The sequence below is a fragment of the Protomyctophum bolini genome (genome assembly GCF_963924005.1).
Source record: "Protomyctophum bolini genome assembly, chromosome: 7".
In the NCBI taxonomy this organism is placed as follows: domain Eukaryota; kingdom Metazoa; phylum Chordata; class Actinopteri; order Myctophiformes; family Myctophidae; genus Protomyctophum; species Protomyctophum bolini.
Genome location: NC_137868.1, coordinates 21,088,625 through 21,112,030, shown reverse-complemented (window position 1 = coordinate 21,112,030; position 23,406 = coordinate 21,088,625). Strand labels below are relative to the sequence as shown.

General features: G+C 41.9%; 1 protein-coding gene across 3 annotated transcripts in view; it reads right to left on the bottom strand.

Moving 5' to 3' along the window:
- The window catches only part of znf385d (zinc finger protein 385D), a 51,051-nt gene extending 28,356 nt beyond the window's left edge, over positions 1–22,695 (bottom strand). For 2 of the 3 annotated variants that reach the window (XM_080767723.1, XM_080767724.1), the window contains exons 1-2: positions 22,410–22,695; positions 15,632–15,774 (exon numbers count right to left, since the gene is read on the bottom strand). In XM_080767723.1, the coding sequence (XP_080623849.1) occupies positions 15,632–15,774; positions 22,410–22,431 (165 nt within the window). In that variant the 5' untranslated portion in view covers positions 22,432–22,695. The remainder of the gene's footprint in view (positions 1–15,631; positions 15,775–22,409) is intronic. The other variant, XM_080767725.1, reaches the window with a different exon arrangement.
- Between the last annotated feature and the right edge of the window lie 711 nt (positions 22,696–23,406).

Here is a 23,406-nt window from a genome sequence, read left to right as displayed (position 1 = left end):
TTATACTAGGTCAGGAGTGGAGAAATATACACAGAATTACATGACACTGGCTCTGTTCCCACATTATGTGGAACAGTACCAGTGGCATTCACTACATGTAGGAAGTGAGCTTTATTTTTCAAAGCTTGAGAACATTACCAAAATGAGTGCTATGAAACCTGTCAAAGATGTTTTGTTTACAAGTGAAGTTTCTATAAAGGTCATTGCCAATAGCGGTCTCATGGATCACTTTTACCACAACCTGGCTTGAATCACAAACCCGCCAAACTCTGATGGAATGATCACAATAAAAATGAAAACCTTGCAAGCTTCAACAAAGTATTATAGGCCTTTAGAACGAATTGAATTTATACCAGCATAATCTACAAAATATTAACTGCAAAATCCTGAATATGAATTTTACCCAAGTCAGTGACACTCTGGATTTTACATTGTATTCATCTTCTGTTGAAAGAAATTGTAAGCCTTGTTCGGAAATAACCTGTTAAACAAGTACCAAACAGCTCTTCACTGTTGTTGCTCTTCTTCAAAACATCCAACAATCTTTAATTGTGCTACAGTAGGCCTATAGTATTATCCAATTAAATATAACCACCGTACTGATCTCATTCCCATTTTAATACATGGTCCATGAGAGTTCATTGACTTGTGTCCTATTGTGTTGATGAATATCATTTCTGTTGTGTAATGAAAGTGAGTAATACCAAAACGGATTTCCTCATGTCCACAGTGGGAGGTAGCCTGCCTCCCACGTGGAAGAACAGCTGTTGAGACACCATGTCTATACTAACTGCCCAATGATGGTATAGCTGTCATCACCCTTTTGAAATACGGATGAAACACCTGGCAAAGATTTTTTGTTTACGTGTAACATTTCAATAAAGGTCGGTGCCAGCAGTCTGATAGCTAGCACTTTACCTTCAACCTGGCTTGAATCACAAACGCCCAAACACGACGACAAATGGTAAATGGCACAGAGACTTTTTCGAAAGACCTTTACGGTGTACATTCAGTCATTCACCCACACATTTAACTAAAACTAGAACCTTATTCTGATTCCCAAGGCAACGTCTCTACCTCTTGAGCAAACGCCACCGTGACCACACCACGACAATGTTAGATTTTATCCACATCATGTCCAACACATGAGGACTCAATTAACCCAACTAAGGAGCAAGTTTAAACCAAGGGGTTACGCCATATCAGTCATGCATTGGTTATGTTAGACCTGCATGCTGCTCTTTCTCCAGTTACAGTACAGTACATATGTTGTTTAACACCTAATCCCAAATGAAATGTTCCCGTGTTAAGTGTTATAACTATACTTAATCACTCTTAAGTTGTCTAATCACTAATCATATAAATAATGTGTTCGCATATATACTTCTCTATATCACATAACTGTACAGTATATTTGCCCAGGCCAGAATAGTTTCTACCACATCTGTCTGTTTCTGTTCCTACTGTACCTTGTCTTGCTTACAGGGCAGCATTATGTGAGACATGACTCACTGTATTGTACTGTATATTCTTTATCTGCCTAATAAATGTCAGAACATGGTTCAACATGCCATGTAATACCGCCTTGCTGTCATCCTGTTCTCTGAACTCGCTGCTTTTTGCTTCCTGAGTAATTTAACTCAATGACCAATCACCACCTTAATAGATGACAGCTTTTCAGGGTCACAACAGCTAAATTATTATTACTTTTTGATTATTTGATTAATTGAACAGTAATTGACAGAATACTCACTAAGGAAATAATAGCTAGTTGCAGCTCTAGAGGGAATGATGTATGAAACCAGGAACTACAGTAACTGGGCTTCTTTAAAGGATAGATCTAATCATATTCGATAAATCATCATTCTACACAGTCTATACCACCGGCACCTCAGTACACGCTACCTGTTCAGACACACTAGCCATGCTTTCATGCTACACTGGAAGAAAAAGAGGATCTTATGTAACTGCCTCCCATTATAAATCTCTATAAATCTCAGATTTTTGGGAGTCAGTAGAAGATGACACATGGGGCTGGCATGGTGCCCTGGCAGAGGAAACACTACAGTACAGACACGGACACAGTTCAGCCTGCTGGGAAACCAGGGCCGGGGTTCTGGAAAGACAACACCAGTTAAAAACATCTGGGCCGTGCAAAGAGAAAAAAAAAAGAAAAGAGAAATTGCGGATGACCTCTTACTTGAAACATGTACTCGGGTTGAAACATGGAATCTCTGAGTCCAGCACAGAGATTCTTGCTTTGAAATGAATGTACAGTAGAATGTAAAGATGACACCACATGAAATTATGTATTGGGGGGAAAAAAACGAGAAAAAATACATTCCATTATTATTCCATTATCATTCATGGAAATATAACTAATCAAGGAATAAATTCAAATGAATAATGAAAATGAAAACGCTCTTGGGATGGGATCTATTACACTGTTTTTCTTGGCAGGAAGTTTCAATTACCAATAATGCCAAAGCAGTATGACTACGTGTACTGTATCTATTTTCATCTACTGTATCATCTTTCCATGCAGCTTTTGAAGAAATCATAGCATTTCATTCCCTCAAGGCACTGAAAGCGGTACAGTACAGTACAGTATTAAGTCTTTTCTGCAGTGCACAGCCACAGCTTCAGTGCCACGGGTACATTATTCCCCATCACCACCCCGCTGTGCTAGATACTCCACATGTGCCACGCCTGCTACGAACACATTGTAACACAAATGTTCATGTACACACACACACACATACGTGCACGCACGCACACACACACACACACACACACACACACACACACACACACACACACACACACACACACACACACAAAGCTTACGGCTGACAGCAGTACTGTATCTTCATGCAAAGTCACACAGAGACATTTAAAAATCCTGCAAAGGCATACAGAGTAGGTTTTGACGATTCCCTTCATCTGACTGAAGGTGCTTGGCGCCTTTCATTTGTCTGGCTGCTGTTTGATTTATACTGATTTGCTTCTGTCAGACGGCGGTGGAGACATAGCTTTACGGCAGCCGCGGCAGAGAGAGAATAACCAGGCCATTTAACGGATGCTATCTGACAGCTTACAGGTCTGTCCGTCTCAAAGTTCAGTGTAGCAGCCGTGGGCCTGTTGTGACTGGGCACGGGTAGATAGTGAAGTGACAGTACAAGACAGTGACGGGAAACCGTGGTTTGAGGATTGATAAGGAGAGGAAAAACACAGTGTGGGCACTGTGGTCGTTTATTTTACCAGGCCATATGTCACCTGTGCATGATAAGGCTCAGGTAGGGTATGTTATTTTATTAAAATAAATCAAGAGCTGGCCTGGCTGGTCAGCTGTGTCGCTGGTGTCTTGGTATAGTGGGCAGGTAGACTGTGTAGCTCTGTTTCCAACCACATTTTGTGTGCAGTGGGTGCATATAGTCTGTCTTCCCTTGGCAGCCTTTCTCTATTGCAAGGCTGTATTCACTGAGTCTGTACCTCTTTTATTTTATTTTTATAATGCACCAGCTGGCACTTAATGTGTAATGGTGTTCCGATGTTGTGGTGTATTATATTATTATTATGTAAATACTAGTAAAGCATTTGAGTGAACTATAAAAAGTTCTAAATGCAGTCCATTTACCATACAGTTACACCTTATAGTGTACCATTACTGACGCAATCCTCAGTGATAAATGAGTGTCCATTTCTTTTGCATTTATTATGTTAACAGTACAATACAATATAACATGCAATATGAGTTAGCCTATAACCCAGACTGAGTAGCATTCAATCAAAGTAGGGAGTAGAGAGTTGATATGTAAGAGTGTGTCTGGCCACTGGATAATACATACACAATATTGCTACATGATATATTGCATGCCATGTTCGGACACCATTTGATATATGACATGTGAATGGTAGCATATTCTATTTATAACCTGTATCCACAATACACACTGCCAGCCGTTTGGAATCCGTTATGTGCTTGGGTGTGAGAGTATTAAAAGAGCGTTGCAGAGAGAGGGAATAAGAGAAAAATGGAGCAAGAAAATGACTGTCTGGACATGGGAAGGCTCCAGTGGCAAGGTCTGAATGTTCCATTCATGGCCGCCAGCCTTGCTTACCATTAACTAAAGTGGAATGAATGACCTGTCAAAAGTAATCCCTCCTCCTATGTGTCTCCCAATTACCAGCGCCAGCCGACCCAGTCACTTAGTTATCATCAGCCTCCGTCGCCACCGTTAGATTGTTAGCACATGAACAACAAAAGAAATTAGCAAGTCAAATCATAGAGAGCTCCTCTTACTGGCTCATAATGAGAAGCAAAAGGCTCCTCAGGTGTTCATTAAAAACCCACATGGGAGGCAGGAGACTTGATAGGAAATAAGCTGATTTGGGAAAAGGTGTGACTAAAGAAATGTAGTGACAGTGACACAGAGAAAATAACCCTCCTACTAAACTGGAATTTCATAACTGTTGACTATTGTCATTGGACAGGAACAGGTGCAATGTAACGCTACAATGGCCTGACTGTAATATCTGCGGTTCTACTGAATAGTTGATGCTGTATGGATTTGGAAATTAGATTCAAAAGCATGCAATTATGTGCCGCATAATGGGTGTAATTACTCAGAGGGTGAGAGTCGAGAGAGAGGGAGAGAGGGAGAGAGAGATAAGGAGGAGAGTGAGAAAATATATTCCATTGTTCAGTGCTTCACTGAATAGGAAAATCACGTTGGTTGTGCTTTGAGTGAAATTCATGAGATCTCCATTCATTTTTTATTCCATTTCATATTCTAATGACTATATGAGTTACTAAAGACCTATTTGAACCTCTTCAAATGTTAAGAATCTCTCTAAAAGCCATTTTGGAAATGTCTGTTTCCACTCAATGCTACTTGTTTATCTCCTTACTCCAGGCTGAGAGTTCCAAAATAATAGTATGTACCTCACACTTACTTAAAAAGGGCTCTTCTCCAGGTTAGGCACTTTTAAAACGATACATCAAACAAAGCAGGGAGATAAATTATTACCGGTATACTGTAATGCATGCCATATGGCAACAATGCTATAATAGTTGCATTAATAATATTCTACTCAATAAAAGCTGTTATTCTTTTTTTCATTGTGCCAATTGATTCCTCGCACACACATGTCTGTGTTGTCACTGCTGTTGTATCCAGTGAGGAGCCCTCACTGGGAGGACATAGAGTATTAGAGCCTTCTTCCTACTCCTCCCACCCAATACTCCCTGCTGACAGGTGCCACCCCAGTTCGTAGGAGTATGCAATGGCCAACCACGGCTGACTGTATCACCTTCCTCAGGGCTTGCAGACCCTGGGAAGAGCTAGTCCCATACCAGACAGACAGGATGCTCTGGGTGGTAGCAGAGTAGAGGGATTTCACAACCTTCTCAGAGACATTGAACTTCCTCAACTGCCTGAGGTGATATATTGTACGTAGGAGCATGTAAGTCCGCTGCCGTTGTTGTGTACAGAAGTCCATGAGGGTCTCTCTGCTTCACACCCTTTTACCCTCTACTCTTGTCTCCCTCTGGCAGAAATTCAGAATCAGAGTCAGAATCATCTTTATTGTCACACCACAGTTTTAAAGTAAAAAAGGAAAGGTGTATAAAATTAATTTTTGTGTTATTCTTCCAAGAAAACAAATAAAGGGAAGAAGAGATGGGTGTTAGGAGATCAAAGCAAGAAAGATAATTTAGAAGCTCATTCCACACACTCGTAAGGGTCTCTCTTAGGTAATTTACAAACGGCACAGCCACAGGGTCTCTATTACCCATTGCTTTTCAGGTATTATTTCAGTCACTATATTTTCTCATTGTTCTTTGAAAGCTGTTGCTGTGTTTGTGTGTTGCAGCCAGGCAGCCAAATAAAAGAAAATGCTGTATACAGATTATAGCATATAAATGGATGAATAAATTAGCAATAAATATTGAACAGCATGCTTCCCAGCGGCAGCGCTCTCTGCCGCCAGCCCTGCTGAGATGAAAGAAATGTAACAGCTCAGTGTACCTGGCCCTTCCAGAGCTATTCTGGCCTGTGGCATTATTGCAGTTTCCTGACTGGCCAAAAGTCATCTGCTTTACAGCACTGGTTTTGGACCTAATATTACCATGTGTAGGCTATTTAAAATGAAACACAAGCCTGAAATGGATACAGAATATAGATGATATGGATGGTTTGGATCTAGAATGTATTCAGTTTGATGAAGTGCATATGCACAAAGCGTGAATGCATTTGGTGAGTTTGGCGTTTAAGTGGATCCATCTACAGCACTTTGGAATGCATTATGTCATAACAAGGCTTGGAACAGTATAATGTCAGTACACTGAAAAGTGTTTTCGCATATAAATCACTATCCGTCAGCGAGCTGAAGCTCAAGTGGCTGCCGCTCAATAGCATCTTTGCAAAATTCCCTAACAGGGCATTCTCTCTAATCCATCATTCTATCAAAGAGCTCTCCAGATTCACCCACAGAAAAGAGGGGGACTGCCTCACTCATGACGAGGTTCGATGAAAACTGAGATTACATGATTTATCTTCCTATAATTCCTGATATGACGGTAATGAGAGAGAGACAAGAGGACCATGACCACCTATTGGATTCCCTAGCCTAGAAGATCAATACACCTGAACAGACAAATGCATAAAACCGCCTGAAAACATAAAAGATTTTGTGAATATACAGTGTAACATTAATAACAAAACAGCGGTGGCTGTAGTTTGTCTAACTGCTCTTCTATTGAGAAGTTAAAATGCTGTGGTATAGGATTGGATCACTACTGGTGGGCAAGTGGTACCTCATGAATATCAAATTCAAATTCATTTGAATCCCGTGTAGGGCATAAAAGCTATGGATTGTAGCTTTAATGAAGGAATTAAGGCACTTACACTTACATCACACACACAACAAAATCCTGAGTAGTTATTTAACCAATTGTTTTGCACTCGCAGGGTTAATTTACATATTTCTTAAGTTATTAAATTAACTGACAAATTCTACTGTGTAGATACTGTAATTCATGCACCTCCTAATGCGTTTAATATAAGGACAGCCAACCATCCATGAACGTCTTCAGCTGTGCCCTATTTCAACAACAAATCTATCATAGACAATTCACTTGTGGGGGGGGGGGGGGGCACAACGTTTTTCTCATTCACGCCAACTGCACAGATTTTCCTCATATTTCCCGAGCTGCCTGGGGATTCAGACCACTGACCTCTTAGTCACAGACCTGCTTTTTAAAAATGTACTTTAACCACAGACGCGTTACGAGTGCTTTACATGATTAATTATTACACAGTAAAATGTTCAGTGTCAATTTAACTTTTTGAGTGTAAAATTGTCCACTCAGGGCCATTTTTACATTCCCGCACTGTCAAATTAACGCTGAGGATTTAACTGTGTACCATAAGTCCTGGGTTGTTGTTTAGGGTCTTCTGAGCATGCATATAAGACACTTTTACGAGGGCAAATGGATAAAAATGTATACACAGCTCATGAGAGAGAAAATACATATCATTAAGCTTTACAGGCTCTGCAGAGTGAATGTATCACTGCAGAGAGAGGGGAGGGTCCAAAGACCTCGCACCAAAGACACGCTGCAGTGAGGGCCCCAGGGCGGCCATCTAAACCATGATGTAGTTTTGAGAGTCTGACACTCTCGTAAATCCCGAGATCAACCTTTTCTCTGTGCAAAAAAGACACAGCTAAATTTTCCCTCTGGGACCCTGTGCTTTTCATTATGGGAACAATGGTGTTGCAGGTGCAAACTGCTAGCTCTCATACTCCCAGCTGGGTTTGGTTAAGTGCTGAAACATGGTACAGTACGGGCCCAAACCTCGTGCACACACACACACACACACACACACACACACACACACACACACACACACACACACACACACACCAAAATGCATGTACAGACAGATGGACGAATGCCTCTACCTGCAGTGGCAGACGTGGAAAGACTATGGGAAAACCCCCAAAATAGCTGAATGTCTTAAAAGGAGAACTTCATACATATTTACAAATGCACATGTGTAGTTCCTGCCCGGGGTGTGGGTATGGTGGCCAGATGAGAATGGGTGAAATTCAATATAGGGGGAGCTGGGGGTGGCCAAGGTCACTAATTACTTTCTTTATGAACAGTAAAACGTGAACTACATTTTCTTATTCATAAAGACTGTCATTAGGATGTCTTTGGCTCCCACAATTTTCAAATACTTCCACCTAACAGTCTAAAGTGAATATCCCACCTCCGTCCGTCAGACTGGAAGCTGAATTGTAGGCATATTAAAACCCTGTTTGACGGTCACATGAGGCACGAGAGCATTGGTGCCCAATTTAGTGAAAAAACTGACTTATACATCTTGATCACATGATTCCAGAGATCATGTAATGCAGGAGTAGTACCAAATAGTGTGTTTGAGAATAACACAAAAATCGTGAAACATCTAATATGGGGAGTTGCATCATCACCAAGAAATCCAGGGAATTTTCTTTTTCCTACGGTTCATGAGATATAGGCCAATATACTGTAGGTGAAGCAGCCTGTTATAGTGCCCACCATGAGCCCATGGTTTATAACATTTTGGGCAGAGCCTTTTCCTTGGCTTACAGGGAATAGCAAACGCTGCACGATGAATGGTGCTGCAATGGTGCCCATGATTAGGTGCTTATTGACAGACAGATGGACAGACAGACTATACAGACAGACTAAAAAACATAATCCCTGCCCCGCCCGTAATGGCCAGGTGGAGATAATGAGAATGTCTGCAATTCATGTAACAGTGTAAGTTATCGTTATATACAGTACTGCAGGGGTATTCAACTAGATTAGGCTGGGGGACACAACTGTAGCGGCACAGCGCGCAATAAACGCACAGCATGCACGCAACGCACGCACAGGGTTCTCAAAATGCATTTCTTTCTGGGTTCTCAAAGTGCATTTTGTGCTCAAACACAAAGATTTATGTATATATAATACATATGTGCACAGTAATGAGCAGGATAATATCTGTCTATAGACATACTACATACATATGCTACCTACCAAAATTGAGATGTACTGTATACCTATTGACAGTGCATAAACATAATAGCTTTGACATTAACTATCGTCAACGAGCACCAGCTGGACACGCACACACGGACGGACGGACGCACGCACGCGGACGCACACACTCACACACACACACACACACACACACACACACACACACACACACACACACACACACACACACACACCTTCCCTCTGCAGTGCGTCTAGTCTAGTTTAAAGTGACTGGAGTCTGTCTCATTTCTCTCTAAATGCCCTTGATGGAATATGATTAAGCATTACTGTCATTATGGTAATCTCACTCTTCATATATCGGCGTATCGCACACACCATACCTGTAACTTTCATTAGCCCTCCCCCTGCAGGGGCCGCCAGTTGAATACCCTGCAGTTTTATTTTATTTATTGTATCATTGCGTTGGTTTATCACACCGGTCTGTCATCTTCTCCGTGGTTGTCTGCAAATTACACTTCCTGTTCTCCCATCTGCAACTATACTACTACTATCTTCATCTACACAAAGAAAAGAAAAGAAAAATGTGAAAAAGAGCTTGCACCCGTGTTACACTCTTAACCTCCATAAACGGTGTAACTCCATCACTGCTACTATGTACAAAAAACTACAACAGCAATAATTAATGTACAGTAGGCTACAGACTAAACAATAATTAATCAAACTTAAGCATTTTGGCACAAAAAGGTCAGGTATCAGGATTCGGGACAATGGCTCGTAATTCATAAAAAGTTCAGGATGTTTGGTCATGGGAGACAACCTTGTGCGTGGGTTTGTCCAATACATACTTGAGGACAAAACTGTCTCTGAAACCTCATGACATTAAGACTTATATACAGTAATGATGTACGTACAATCTGTAAATATTGAATTAAGCTGTGGTCCCCTTTAAAGGTATATTCAGTGATTTCACTTAATTCAAATATCACTTTTTTTGTTTTGTTATGATAATCCTCCCTACTATAGTGTGTTGACCATATAAGGAGTTCCTCTCTGTCCCCAGTTAACCCCTGGGGTCAAAAAACATACAATCAGGATAGAGAGGGGCCTTCCGCCAATCATGATTGAGCGGGGGCGGGCCTTGGTGTGTGTGCTGTTGGCCTGTTGCGTGTCCCCCCACTGTAGTGCATGCATGTGCACATCTTGTTACCAGGGCAGACCGGGGGTTTTCCAAATCACTCAAATCACTGAATGCTCCTTTAAATTGGCACAATGTACTAAGCCTGATATATTGATGTTCCTTGTTTATGTTAAATGTTCGCACACACACACACACACACACACACGCACACACACACACACACACACACACACACACACACACACACACACACACACACACACACACACACACACACACACACACACACACACACACCCCGTTCAAAGCATATGGTTCAATTCTGCAGTTAAAACTGCAGATGAGCAATAAGTTACTCAAACAAGGACAGGGGGGGATGCTATCAGCACTCCTTTGCCAGGGAAGTTGGCACCACCCCATAAAACATATTCTTCAGCTCCTCTATTATCTCTGCATTCCACTGAGAGCAGTGAGCAGTCTGCTGGCAGTTATCCAGAGGGAGTGAAATATTATCGTGGGACTGCACATCAGGGGTTCAGGGGTTAAAATGCCCCAGAGCTCCTTCTAAATGATAAGGATGGTGACATGGAGCATTAGACAGATACAGCGTACACACGCTCCTCTCTCTTCTCCGCCAGGTGTGAGTCGCTTGGAGGCAGCTGGCACCGCGGCGGTGGTCGCTGCACTCTCGGAAGGCTTTGATCATTCTGCTCTGTTTGTTGCGGTTTTGCGCGCTCTCCCTTTGGGAATATACGGTTTATTAGGATCCATTATTAGACATTCACGGATCTGTGTAAATCAAAGAAACATGAGAACTTTAGCTTTTCTCTCTTGTCTTCTAAAACAGAGCACATGGGACATAAGCTATAATATCATTTGAAAGAGAGACAAAGAACGATCAGGGGGGAGGGGGGCAGTTGAAGTCGTGTTGCTTTCAATGCTCTGAGAAAAGGTACATTTCCATTATGGGTATTGACTTTACTGGGAGGGGGACATTGAATTAGGATGTGATGCTTGAGAGAATGCAGACTGAGGTCCATGTGTCACTCCAGGTGCAGGACTACAAAGCAATTTTCCAGCGTGAAGATCAGCGCACGGAATCGATAACTCACACTCCTGATTACTCTGTGAGTGGAAATAGAGTTTGTATTGTTTTTCCAAGACAAATGTTGGCTTGAGGCGAGATAGATGTATTTTCTGGGTAAAAGACAGACCCCCCCCCCCCTTTAACTGAAAACCAGTTTTCCCCCCATTCTCTTTCATCATAGCCTATACCTCAAAAGCCACCTGCCCACACTGTGGGTCTTCTTTTATTTTCTTACTTTCGCTGTCTCAATATCTGTTATCCAATTGATTCCACCCCTGCCAATACCCTGCCTGAAACCCATCAGCAAAACTCCCAAGATTTGTTGGCTGTCCCTGCTGACACCCAGCCTCAAATCTTCTGGTGCCAGTCCAGGTTCCTTTCCTGACCTACAGCGTTATATGTTGTGAACTTGTGATACATATTGGTCCTGTTTTATGTCGCCGACCTCCAGAGCTGTTCAGACTACGTTGCTGACCTCCAGAGCAGTCCCACCCCATGTTGCAAGCCTCCAGAATCTCAACAGTTTCAGGTTTAGAACTCAAACTAGTGAAAATAGCAGATCTGCAAGTGCACAACGCATCACTTCACGAAAGCTTGTTGATTGCCTATTTTCACTATTTCTTAATTATTTTTATTCATGGAATTTCTTAGATGTGTTTGTTTATTTTTAAAATGTAAAAAAAGAAGGAAGAAACGGCTTGACTCCAGATCATCCTCTAGAGTGGCTCTGCACTGTCCATTCTCCAGAGCTGCTTCGCCTACGTCCTCAGCATCTAGGCTGTCATCCAGATCCGCCCTTTCTGCCCCTGCTTCCTGGTCAACCTCCAGACCTGCACTGTTCTTCACATAGATAAAAAAGGCTAGATGGCCGTGCTGCTGGCCAATGGGAGCGACGTCGCTACGTGGCGGCCATCTTACCGAGGGGCAGCATAACATTGTGTTTGTGGGGCATGTAGTTTTTAAATAACCATAACTTGCTCAATTTTCAAACGGTTTGGTTTGTTATAAACGTCAGAGCCGTCCGCATACTTATATGCTTTTATATGACGTTCATAAAAAAATAACATTAAGCAGATAAGCGTCCTGAATCATAGCCACATTGATATCGTTTGTAATAAACCAACCCGTTTGTAAATCCGTCAAGATTTGAGCGAGACTATTTTAGTTTGAGCTGCCATAGAACATACTGTACTGTGTAGCCCCTCAGCAAGATGGCCGCAGGGTGAACTACGTCAGAGACTCCAGCTTGAGCCATCTAGCCTTTATATACTGTATGCCTATGGTTCTTCAGACCTGCACTGCTCTTCTGTCCTGCATCCTGGTCACGTTCCAGATCACTTTTGCTCCTTTGCCCTGCCCACTGGCCATCCACATGAGGTGTCCTGCTCCCTAACATATGCTGTGTTCAAAAGTAGCACATGATTGTTGCCCTAAACTAGTAACATACAATATGATTGTTATGTCATTTTGCTGCTTTCATCACTGGTGTGAGACAAAGCAAACCTTGTATCATATTTTGGAAATTCTGAATGAGGCTGAGGGATGTTTTAGCTGGCATTATATCCGACACATTAACCTTGTAAGAGATACAAGAAGGGTGTGTTATTGGCTTGCTACTAATTTCATCTGACTCAAAGACACTACAAACAGTGGCCTACATCTATAGACTCCGTTATCTGTTAAAAATCACACCCGTATGAAGTGAGGGGTGCTCTTATCATCGGACGTGCATCATCATGACATAACATGTCTATTTGCTCAGACACATAGTATGACGTAAATTCATCATTCATTGTCAAAGGGAATTTGATTTTTATATAGCTGAATGTAGCGCCCCTCAAAAATACTTTAACGCACATTTATATTTTCTATTCAGTACTTCAAAGCAGCTTAGGGAAACAAAAAAGCATGCAAGTGAATATCATAAATAATCTACCACTCCCCTTGGGCTAAGGACATCCTGGTTGTGTCAGTTATTCAACACAGAACAGGATTTTACAGTGACCTGGTAAGACATATTCATATTGGATCCATAGGTGGTCAGGCATACAACATCGTTTTTTGAATGAAGATGGAAAAGGCATCTAATAATCTATATCTTGCCAGGACACTGAGCCTTTCTTGTTGTAAATGAATGGAACAAATGTGAAGTCATCACCATCTATATGGTGATTTGGTATTTTGTGAAAAATAAAGCATAAAAGTTTATTGTTCCTGGGAGGCCCATAAATATATCTGACCTCATCTGTGCTGATAGAACGGTATCCCTTCACTATGAAAGCAGATGGAAAGTAACACAACCTGCAGCATGGAATCAAACACAAATTCCATTTCTCAATTATGCAGAGAAAGCGAGGAGAAACATAATGTCATGATTATTAATAATCACAGAACTGCAAACTCTAATACACTCTGATTTAAGTGATACCGATGTGTGATACCATTCACCAGAACTTAAAAAAAAAAAACAAGCAAGCCAGCAGAGGTAACAGATTCAGCGTTACATGTTAACTCTGAATTTATAATTCATTGCGCACAACACGCACACGTCATGTTGACACCGTCATGCATGCATTTTCCAGGTTCAAAAGAATTACAACAGGGTAAAACATGGCAGACTACGATAAGAGTAATTACTGTGATATAAGCAACACAGCAGCAGCTAATACAATCAATGAATATTGGGTGTATTAGGTTATGTCAATGTGCACTGACAGCTCTGTGTTGACTACAGTCTATACTTGCACACTGACACTGGCACACCCGTGGCTCGGACACAAACATTATTAATTTAATATAGCTTCAGTTGTGTTACTTACTAGACTGCCATGTTTTTAATCTGTTGTTGTTTTAAAACTGAATTGGAAAACAAACTACAAAGGGTTTCATGCCACATTAAAGAGTCATTTAGACAATGTAATAGACATTTAGACAATGTAATTGCCTAAATCAACTACACATTGGAGCATCAGACAAGGGCTGTGAATGCTACTCTTTTTTTCTTGTTAATTCGAGCCAAATGCGGGCCTTGGCTCGTATTCCTCAAAATCAAACTTATTAGAATCATAACAAAAGAGACATTGTAGGCATTATGGCAAAACAAAATCCAGAACAATAAAAATGTGCATATTAGCTTTTATAGAGCTGCTCACGGCTTTTACAATCACATCACCTTCTGCCAGCGATGAAAAGAAAACTTAATCCGAAAGAAAAGGTTTCTAGAAAGATAGGCAGTGAGAGTAGGCTACAGCAAGACAGATGGGTTGAGAGAGAAAGGGTAGCGAGAATTGAGAGAGGGCGAGAGCGAGCAAGAGAGAGGTGATTACTCCGCGTTAATCCAGTTATTCCAGTATCAGCTTTCCTTGATTTGGAGGCTTCCCAAAGTGCAGGACTTATTATCAGTGGAAAACTCTGTTAAATGCAGATTAGAGGGGTAAGGAACGGGAGGCAGCGAGGTTGAACTTTCTCATGAAACTCATTGCCGAAACAATCTGGCTTCCAATGGGTTATCTGAGCCTTGCTCTCTCTGTAATGTCGCCACTTGTCTTTGTGTGTGCGTGCATGCGTGCGTATGTGTGCGTGCATGTGTTTGTGCAACCGTGTGTGTTTCTCTCTCATCCAGCTGTCTTCCATATTTTTGCTCCCTGGATTCCAGGAGACTAGATTGAGCCATCCCCGTAATTCATAAGCAAGATATTGAGGCTCTTTGGACTTTTATCTGTTTTCCAGGAGTCATGATATTCTTTTTGACGACTTTGCTGATTTGGACCATGTGGGCCCACGTATTACCACGTAATTACTTTCTACTTAAAATCCAATCAATAGATCTATAACAGGGTATGGATGATTCCTGGTAAGTGCACATTGTGTGAGTGCTCTGCCTGCGCTCCATTTCAAAGGTAGTGCCTCACTGCTTGCAAATTCAATAAGGTCTATAGCGGCCATATGCTGCAGTTTATGGCATGCATTTGAAAAAGTGAATCACCATCCTCCACACGAAGTGGTGTCTTTCTATATCCAGTGAAACACTGGAATGACACGTGTAAAAACAATAGGTAAATAACAAACTAAACGAGCACAAAATTGATAACACAAAAAAGCATAATAAAAATAAAAATAAATGTTTGTAGGTAATTATCCTAGCCAATCTACAAGCTTACATGTAAGCTTGCAGATCGGCTGATTTCAACTAATATTCGCCTATTATGCCCAGAATTGGGACAATACGGTTCATGTCATTATTCCCCAAATAATCCCTGTGTCAAATTGTCAATCACACTCAATCAGTCACAATCAGTGACCCTTTAGTATGACCCTTAATCAGTGGCCTGAACCGACCCTTGTCACATGACCTGACAGTGGGACTCACCGCACTGAAGCCTGGAAAGAGACTGACTGCTGAGGCTGTATCCACAGGAAACGGGAGAAAGTGCTTCATGCCCAGTGAGGTTTGGATGGCGGGCAGTGTGGGACGCAGCAGTGCAGGCATGAGGCCATTTTGACACGTGTTACCTGCAAAGAAGACGAATATGCTGTTTGACAACTGGCAAATCTGACAAGCAATCACTACCACAGTAAGCTTGTTTGACATACAGTACATATTCTGCTGTATGTTGTCCCGTTTCACCGTACATGAAGTCCTGCTGTACTTGTATCACGGGTTAATAGGTACCGTGTCAATGCTAAGTACGTTTTGGACTTGTCGCCAAGACAAATGCCTGCACATTTATTGTACTACGTTGCAAAGAGTTTCTGAATTCAATGACTGCCAGCATGATGTCATTGGCTTCCAGCACTGTAAAATGAGTCACAGCCCGCACATCATGAAAATATCATCTGGCTAGCTCCTGCTTGCAATATGTTCAGGTTTTCAGTGCTCCTAAATTTGATCTCCTCTCTTAATCAAAATAAGACCTGCTTACTCTCATGTATAATGAGAGTAAGCTGTGATTTCAGTGCTTTCTGATATTTCTGAGTATTAGCTGTAGAGGCGCGCCCCTCATTTGTACATTCATATTTGGCATTTTGCTCTAAAATGGCCCTCATGTATGTCTGTATATGTCACGCTGCTGAAATACACCCAAGAAATGAATGTTGCATGTATAGTATATAGCCTACACTCTACTGGGTGTGATGAGAATCTGAATAACTTTTTTCAACATGATACACTTGCTCGTTAATGTTTTATTTATCACCATCTTGCCTATAAGATGATTCAACAGTGAGAGGAGTCTGTGATGCAAACCTCAAGGAAAAACAAAAGTAAATGGTTCACTTTTATTGTCATGTGCGTGAGCTGTGCCAGAAGAGCCCTTTACAAGCTGTGGATTGGAAACAGCACAGGACTGATTTCAACACAAGGCGATCAAGAAAAGCAACAAAAAAAAAGCAACAAAAAGAAAGCAAAGAAAAACCCTTGCAGTCTTCCAAAACATTAGAAATTAAAGAAGCTATTTCGTGAAGCCGTAATGAGAACCAGAGGGATGGATTTTTTTTATCGCTGTACATTTAACGACAGTGGACGTCTGGGCCAGCATTGCTCTAAAAAGGGTTGGTTGATGCGATGTCAAACCACCGGCCTGAGACAAATAAAAATAAGGTTTGCCACGTTTCGGTCCCGAGGCGATGGTAAAGGGTAAATAAAAAGCATAAGTCATAAAATGAGGGAGAGGGAGCAAGCCACATTCGATCCACCCTCTCTCTTCCCTGCTCTCTTCTGTCTTTTAGCCTTCACCCGCCAGAGCGCTGCCATCTGTTGGAAAAAGAACACATGCCGTCTCTCATGTGGAGACACGTCCCGGTTCCCCTTTAACAGAGCATGTCCTTCTCCAGGCAGACATCATCCTAACTGCACAGTGTCTTTGACATGCCCTCCTGACGTCAGGCTATAAGTATGTCTCAGCACGGACGAGCCAAATCCACCAACGTGTACGGTATAGTCAAAACAACCAGCTCAATCATCAGGGAGGAAATGTGGGATTTTTTGTGTGCTGTACAGCGACAGTGTGCCCTTGGACGTTTTTGAGATATGAATTTCTTTTCAGTGCAAAAAATGAAAACCCTAACCCCAAAAAGAAAAACTAAACATTTCAATATTTTGGAAATTGCTTAGTAAACAATATGTGATGAAATAAGATGTCACTGATGGAAGTCTGTGACTTTCCATGTAATCTCATGTAATCCATGTAATCTCATGCAGAGTTTTTATTTTCGACTCATGAATGGGAAACGTGATAAGGTTTTGTTAAGTATTCGTTCACAAATACTTCACTCTATGGGATGGAGTGAAGTATTTCGCTCACTCTACTTACAAAACCTTGGTTTCTAAAGAAACCTCTTCGTTTGTGTGTGTGTGTGTACACACACACACACACACACACACACACACACACACACACACACACACACACACACACACACAGTTTCACACACTTCATTTGCACAATTTCATGTTTGCCTACTTGTGGCACATTCTATCACACCTTGTCACTTTTCCCCATTATATTACATATTTTCACATGATTTAAAAGTTTACAATGAGCAGTTTCTTTAAAACAGCATGCACGCATCCGCCTGGGTGACAGCAGATTGCTGGGCGAGTGCTGGCGCTTTGGAATGGGGGTTCAGATCAACATATCCGCCTGGGTGACAGCAGACAGTTGTCAATTTACTGCACTTGAGGTAAATTAAAGGATCATATTATTTCAGCAGTTGTCACTGGAACAATATAGCAGGACACAAAACATGTCCAAACACAAGGGGCAGATTCCAGCCTGCAACACAGGTTAGTGTTTCACTTTCAACTCTCTTAAGCCTGATCATCTGTCATCCGCAGCAAGCTTGATTTGGAAAATGAGCCTATGGCTTAACCCTTACCTGAACTCTACCGTACCCCAGCACTGTACTGTATGTGTCTCCAGACGTTTTGTAAGACGTTGCATGTCATAGAAAGCTTAGGCTCTAAGCACACAACACACAGGTACCCACATTCACCAACTCGTAGAAAATGTTAATATTTACATTGACTGTGGCTGGAAAAAAAGTTAATATTTGACTTTAAACCCCAATTTCTACATTTTGACACACATCCCAGGTGGGCTTGAAACTTCCCAGCTGGTACTGACATATACTGTAATGTGCAGGGGACAGAATTTGTCAGTATTTCTCTCACTGAAAGGTTAATGGGTCATAGTCATTAAAATGAATACTGTGCTACTGTGCTCAGCCTGAGAATTATGTGTAATTTATACACTGTCATACAACATGTCATGTAAGCAGATCTACAACCTCAAAGCGCATCGTATTGCGACATGTTGTGAGCTTGTAGATCGGCTATTCCCACCCCTCGATACCGGCACGCAATGCAGTAATAATATCAATCAGGTGTACAGCTCAGACCTATAGTAATGTGTGCACTGTACATGTGTTCAGTCAGGTCTCTTTTATCAACAATTTTGTCATTGTTTATGCAAAAAAACGCATTCATCACAAAAGTCAAATCAATCAAATGCCCTAGAAAAGGTTCACTATATGTGCAAATGCCTCGTTTTGAGTCACAGCTTCTATAATACTGACTTTTTTTGTCTCCACATGGCCGAAGGCATGGGGAGAGAGTATGTTTTCCACTCCGTCTGTGTGTGTGTGTGTGTGTGTGTGTGTGTGTGTGTGTGTGTGTGTGTGTGTGTGTGTGTGTGTGTGTGTGTGTGTGTGTGTGTGTGTGTGCGTGTGCGTGTGCGTGTGCATGTGCGTGTGTGTGTGTGCGTGTGTGTGTGTGTATGTGTGTGTGTACAGCTAATCTCCGGCACCGCTAACCCGGTCGATGCCAAATTTTGCTCCCTGGATGCCGACGATAAACCTCTTTCCAGAACGGCCTGCCATCGACCTGCCATCAGGAGGCAAATATTTGAAAAACATTTGTTGATATTACTCCTCCTCCTGTCCAAAATCCCACAAATCGTTACATACTACAGTATCTCTATAGTCTTGTGTGCAAGCCGGATCTGTCTGATATTTCCTATTCCATCCTAATTGGCTAACATTGGCCTGTTTTGAACAAAAAGCCTCAAATCATGAACACAGTGTGCAATTTACGTGAAATCTTTCACCGACTTCCCTACTAGGCTGAGGAATATATCCCACCCTTTTCACATTGGCCTGTTATAGTAGCCTGGCTAATAAGCCAGACTGTTATAGCGCCACCAACAGGTGGATGATTGCAAAACACAATGCCTCAAATCATCCAATTAGCCCTTCACTAAATCCCATCCCAAAAAGCCAATGCCAATCCAAATAGTTTAGCAACGGTTGCTATGCAGGTCAAGCTTTCTTCGCTGCTAACGTGCCTATTGGAGAAGGATGGGTTGGGGAGGGACTAAGTGAAGGGCTAATTGCCATCCAAGGCGTAAGAAGAAATGGCACCCTTTTCACATTGGACTATTATAGTGCCACCAGGAGGCCACAACCTGCCCTGCCCTGAGGGGCACTTTAGCTAGTTTACATTATTATTTATTGGAAAGGCACGTTTTCTTCTCATTTCTAAGGTTTTTAGATTTTGGTGTACAACAGAGTTGAGTTATGATCATTTAGGCAGCTATTGGCATTAAAAATGTCTTCTTAAATTCATCATCATGAGATCATGAGACTGCTACCTCTAAAATAACCATGTCCAACACACCACAGCTGAAACGTTTCGCCACTGTCCCAGAAGCACCCATTGCAAAATCCTGAGTGTCAATTTTAAATGGACACTCAGGATTCAGCGTGTGCCCTTACCACCATGTCCCCCTTAACGCCCTTCCTGAAAAATTCACTCATCTGAACTCAAGCGTTTTTACCCCTGCGGCAGTGGCTTGAGAGAGAGGGGGAGAGTAAAAATGATGTCTGGAGGAGACTGATGTTAATAATTAATCATCTTCCGTTACTCCCCTCCACTACTGCCTCTCTCTCTCTGTCCTGATCTTGGCCCCCGCTAAAGCGATAAGATCTGTCCAAAGATTCCACACAGCCGGCGAAACTGTTGTCGCGGAATGGAGTCGTGCACCGCACCAGACCTCCCCATTTGACTCGGCAAATATAAATCCAATTATTAGATAAGTGCAAGTTCAACTGAATGTCAAAACCATTTCTTATGCTGATGGCGATTCAGATGTGTACGCCCGTTGCATTTACGGAGAATTCACTGATTGTGTTCCATGACATTCAATATGAGATGAGATCAATTATTGCCTTCAAACAAAACTAATTCGCCCCAGTTGGAATAAACAATTTGTGTGCAAATGTTTTTTTATAACACATACAGCACTTCTCATTAACATTTCAGGTATTTTCTTTTTTAAGACTCCCATTTTTATTTATTTATTATTATTATTTTTAATTCAGGTCCACAATGCTCATGGCTGCATGACAAATAGCCTGCTTTTAGCTCTTCTGGATCTGGACAACCTGTTCTTCCACACCCCACTGGTCTCACAGACAGAAAAGTGTAGCTCTTGCTGTTGTCATGATTTTTTGTAGTGTAACCCCTAATAAACACAGACATCTCTGAATTTGATCCAACAATCATTTCCCCTTCAGCTCTGTAATCTGAGGTTAACCAAAGAGATGTTTAGTGTGCTGTTAAACTCTGACCGCGCTAGGCCCGTCACACCAAATACATTTGCTGCAGGCATCAAATTCAAAAGACACTAATGGCTTGTATGATTGCAATGTGCACTTAGGACAGTTTAGTCCCGCTGTGTTATTGTTCTTTTACTGCCCTGTTTGATCTGTCTAGGTTGCTTTAACACGGGACAGTTCTTTTGATCTATTTTGTTTTTTGTTAAGTTTTCAGTTGTATTCAGTCAATTTCAGTGTATGTCATTTTAAAGAGGTCACATTCTCAGGGGTACATGTGTTAGTGATGTCACCCCAAATAAAACAAATTTTAAACAAAAACACGTGCACTTTAGTAAAAAATCTTTTCACCATCACTCACATCATACAATGTTGTTAATGTTTTTTTCCTTTGTTAATATTCCAGCTTTTCCGTGCACTAGATTCAAGAGTCCATATGTGCTGTAATGATGCCGATACTGATGCACAGTGCAATGGAGAATGAGAGAGCACTTCCATATAAACTAAGTGAATGTCAGCAGGTGGAGAAATGGCCCATTCCCAAAGTTATGCTTTATCCACATGCCTTGTGATTATTTTACTACACAATATGTATACAGTTATACACACCAGCAATTTATCCCACAAACTGTTAAATGAGAGATTTTTAACACATTCACTTTTCTGTAGCACCACACCAGACAAACACTGGCAGTAGATCTTTTGAGGAAAAAACATTTCTCCAACTGACACCTTATTCATTAATAATACTTCATCCAGTCTCTCCATTGGAAGAGGATGTCCCTCTCACTCTTATAAGCCTCAACCTCTAACTTCACACATCAATTTAAGCCCTAGCATATACTGTACATAAGAAAACTCTTCCATTAAACAAATCACCCCTCCTTTATAACTTCAGATCCCTGTGTAATTATTACTCCGATCCAGCCATGTGAGGAGCTCTTGAAGAGGAGTCACTGGTGCATTAAGTCAGCTTAAGCCTTCTCCTCTCCTCAATAAAACTAATGGAAGGAGACCCTTTTTTTCTCTCTTTGATTTCTACACAGAATATCAAGTGGCTCTTAAGACAGACCATTTGCTAACTCCACTGCTCTTTAAATTCCTTCACTATAAACACTTTGGACAGTCTATAAAACGACCACAATGAAATCTGAAGCCTGGACTTTCGACCCCTGCCACATGGGATTTGATCGAATAAAATAGAATGTTTTATTTTTGGTGGCAGGGGGGAATGAGACACCTGGTGAGGGGGGTTCATTCAACAAGGCTGGGTCCCCAGAATGTCTAACTTCATGCTGTTTTCCATTAATTAAGCAGTCTTGCATGAGCACACAACACACACTGAGTCACTTTCAATACACATGCTTTTAGAAAAAAGATATCTGGATGCATGACAAACGAGCAAACAAGCTCTGCACAATGCACATACACCCCCCCTGCACACAGGTATCACTGCACACTGCGCGCGCGCGCGCACACACACACACCCACACACACACACACACACACACACACACACACACACACACACTCACCAAAATACATGCTGCTCTGCATAGCTCCTCAGGCATGGGGGTCTGTAGCTCCGCTTTGATGCCCTGCCAGTGTGTGTGTGTCCATGGACAGAAGCCTTAGCATGTCTCATATACACTCCTTGGGGTTGTTTGTGTGTGTGTATGTGTGTGCGCGCATACGCGCGTGTACGCTTGCCTGTGCGTGCGTGTGCGCGTGATAAACGGGAGTTCAATCGGAGAGTGCCGTCAGCAGCCAGTCTGCATGCTGCAACTGTGCGCGTTTGTCTGTGCACCACTGTGACTCTCTTTCCCTATCTATCTCTATCCCGCTTTCTCTCTTCCCACTGGTCCTGCCTTGCCTCTCTCCCCTCCCCTCCTCCTTAACCCTCCCCTCCCTCCGTCTCCCCTCGCTGCTTGAGCAGTGCTGGCTGGCCCCCTTCCTTCACACACTGGCTCTTCTCTCAGCTCAATGTGCTTCTCTTCTCTCTGAGGTGTCTATCTACATTTTCCAGCAACAGCGTCTTCTCAAATGCAATGTGCTTCCTCTGTGTGTGTGTGTGTGTGTGTGTGTGTGTGTGTGTGTGTGTGTGTGTGTGTGTGTCTCCCTTTCTCTCTGTCTGTCTGTCTATCTCTTTGACTCTCTCACACACTTTTTTCTCCAGTTTCATCTTTGTTTTATGTCAAGCACACTTCTTTCTGCCATCTCTCTGTATCTCGCTTGCCGTTTTCTTTCGTTTTTTCATTCTGACTGTTCCTCTGCTCCCACATGCCTCTTATATCTTTCTGAGAGTCATTTGCGCTCGTTATCTAAACGTCTTCTCTTCTCCTACACTTTCTGTCAGATCTCTCTTGCTCATTCTCCACTCACTGTTCTTTCTTTAATCTTGTTATATATCTCTCACTGTTTTGTCTTCTCGCTCCTCTCTCTCTCTGTATAAGCTGTCTCTTTCTGTTAAATCGCTCTTTTTCCATTTTCTCCTAATCTCTCTTTTTGCGCCTATTTCTCTTTTTTTCCCCT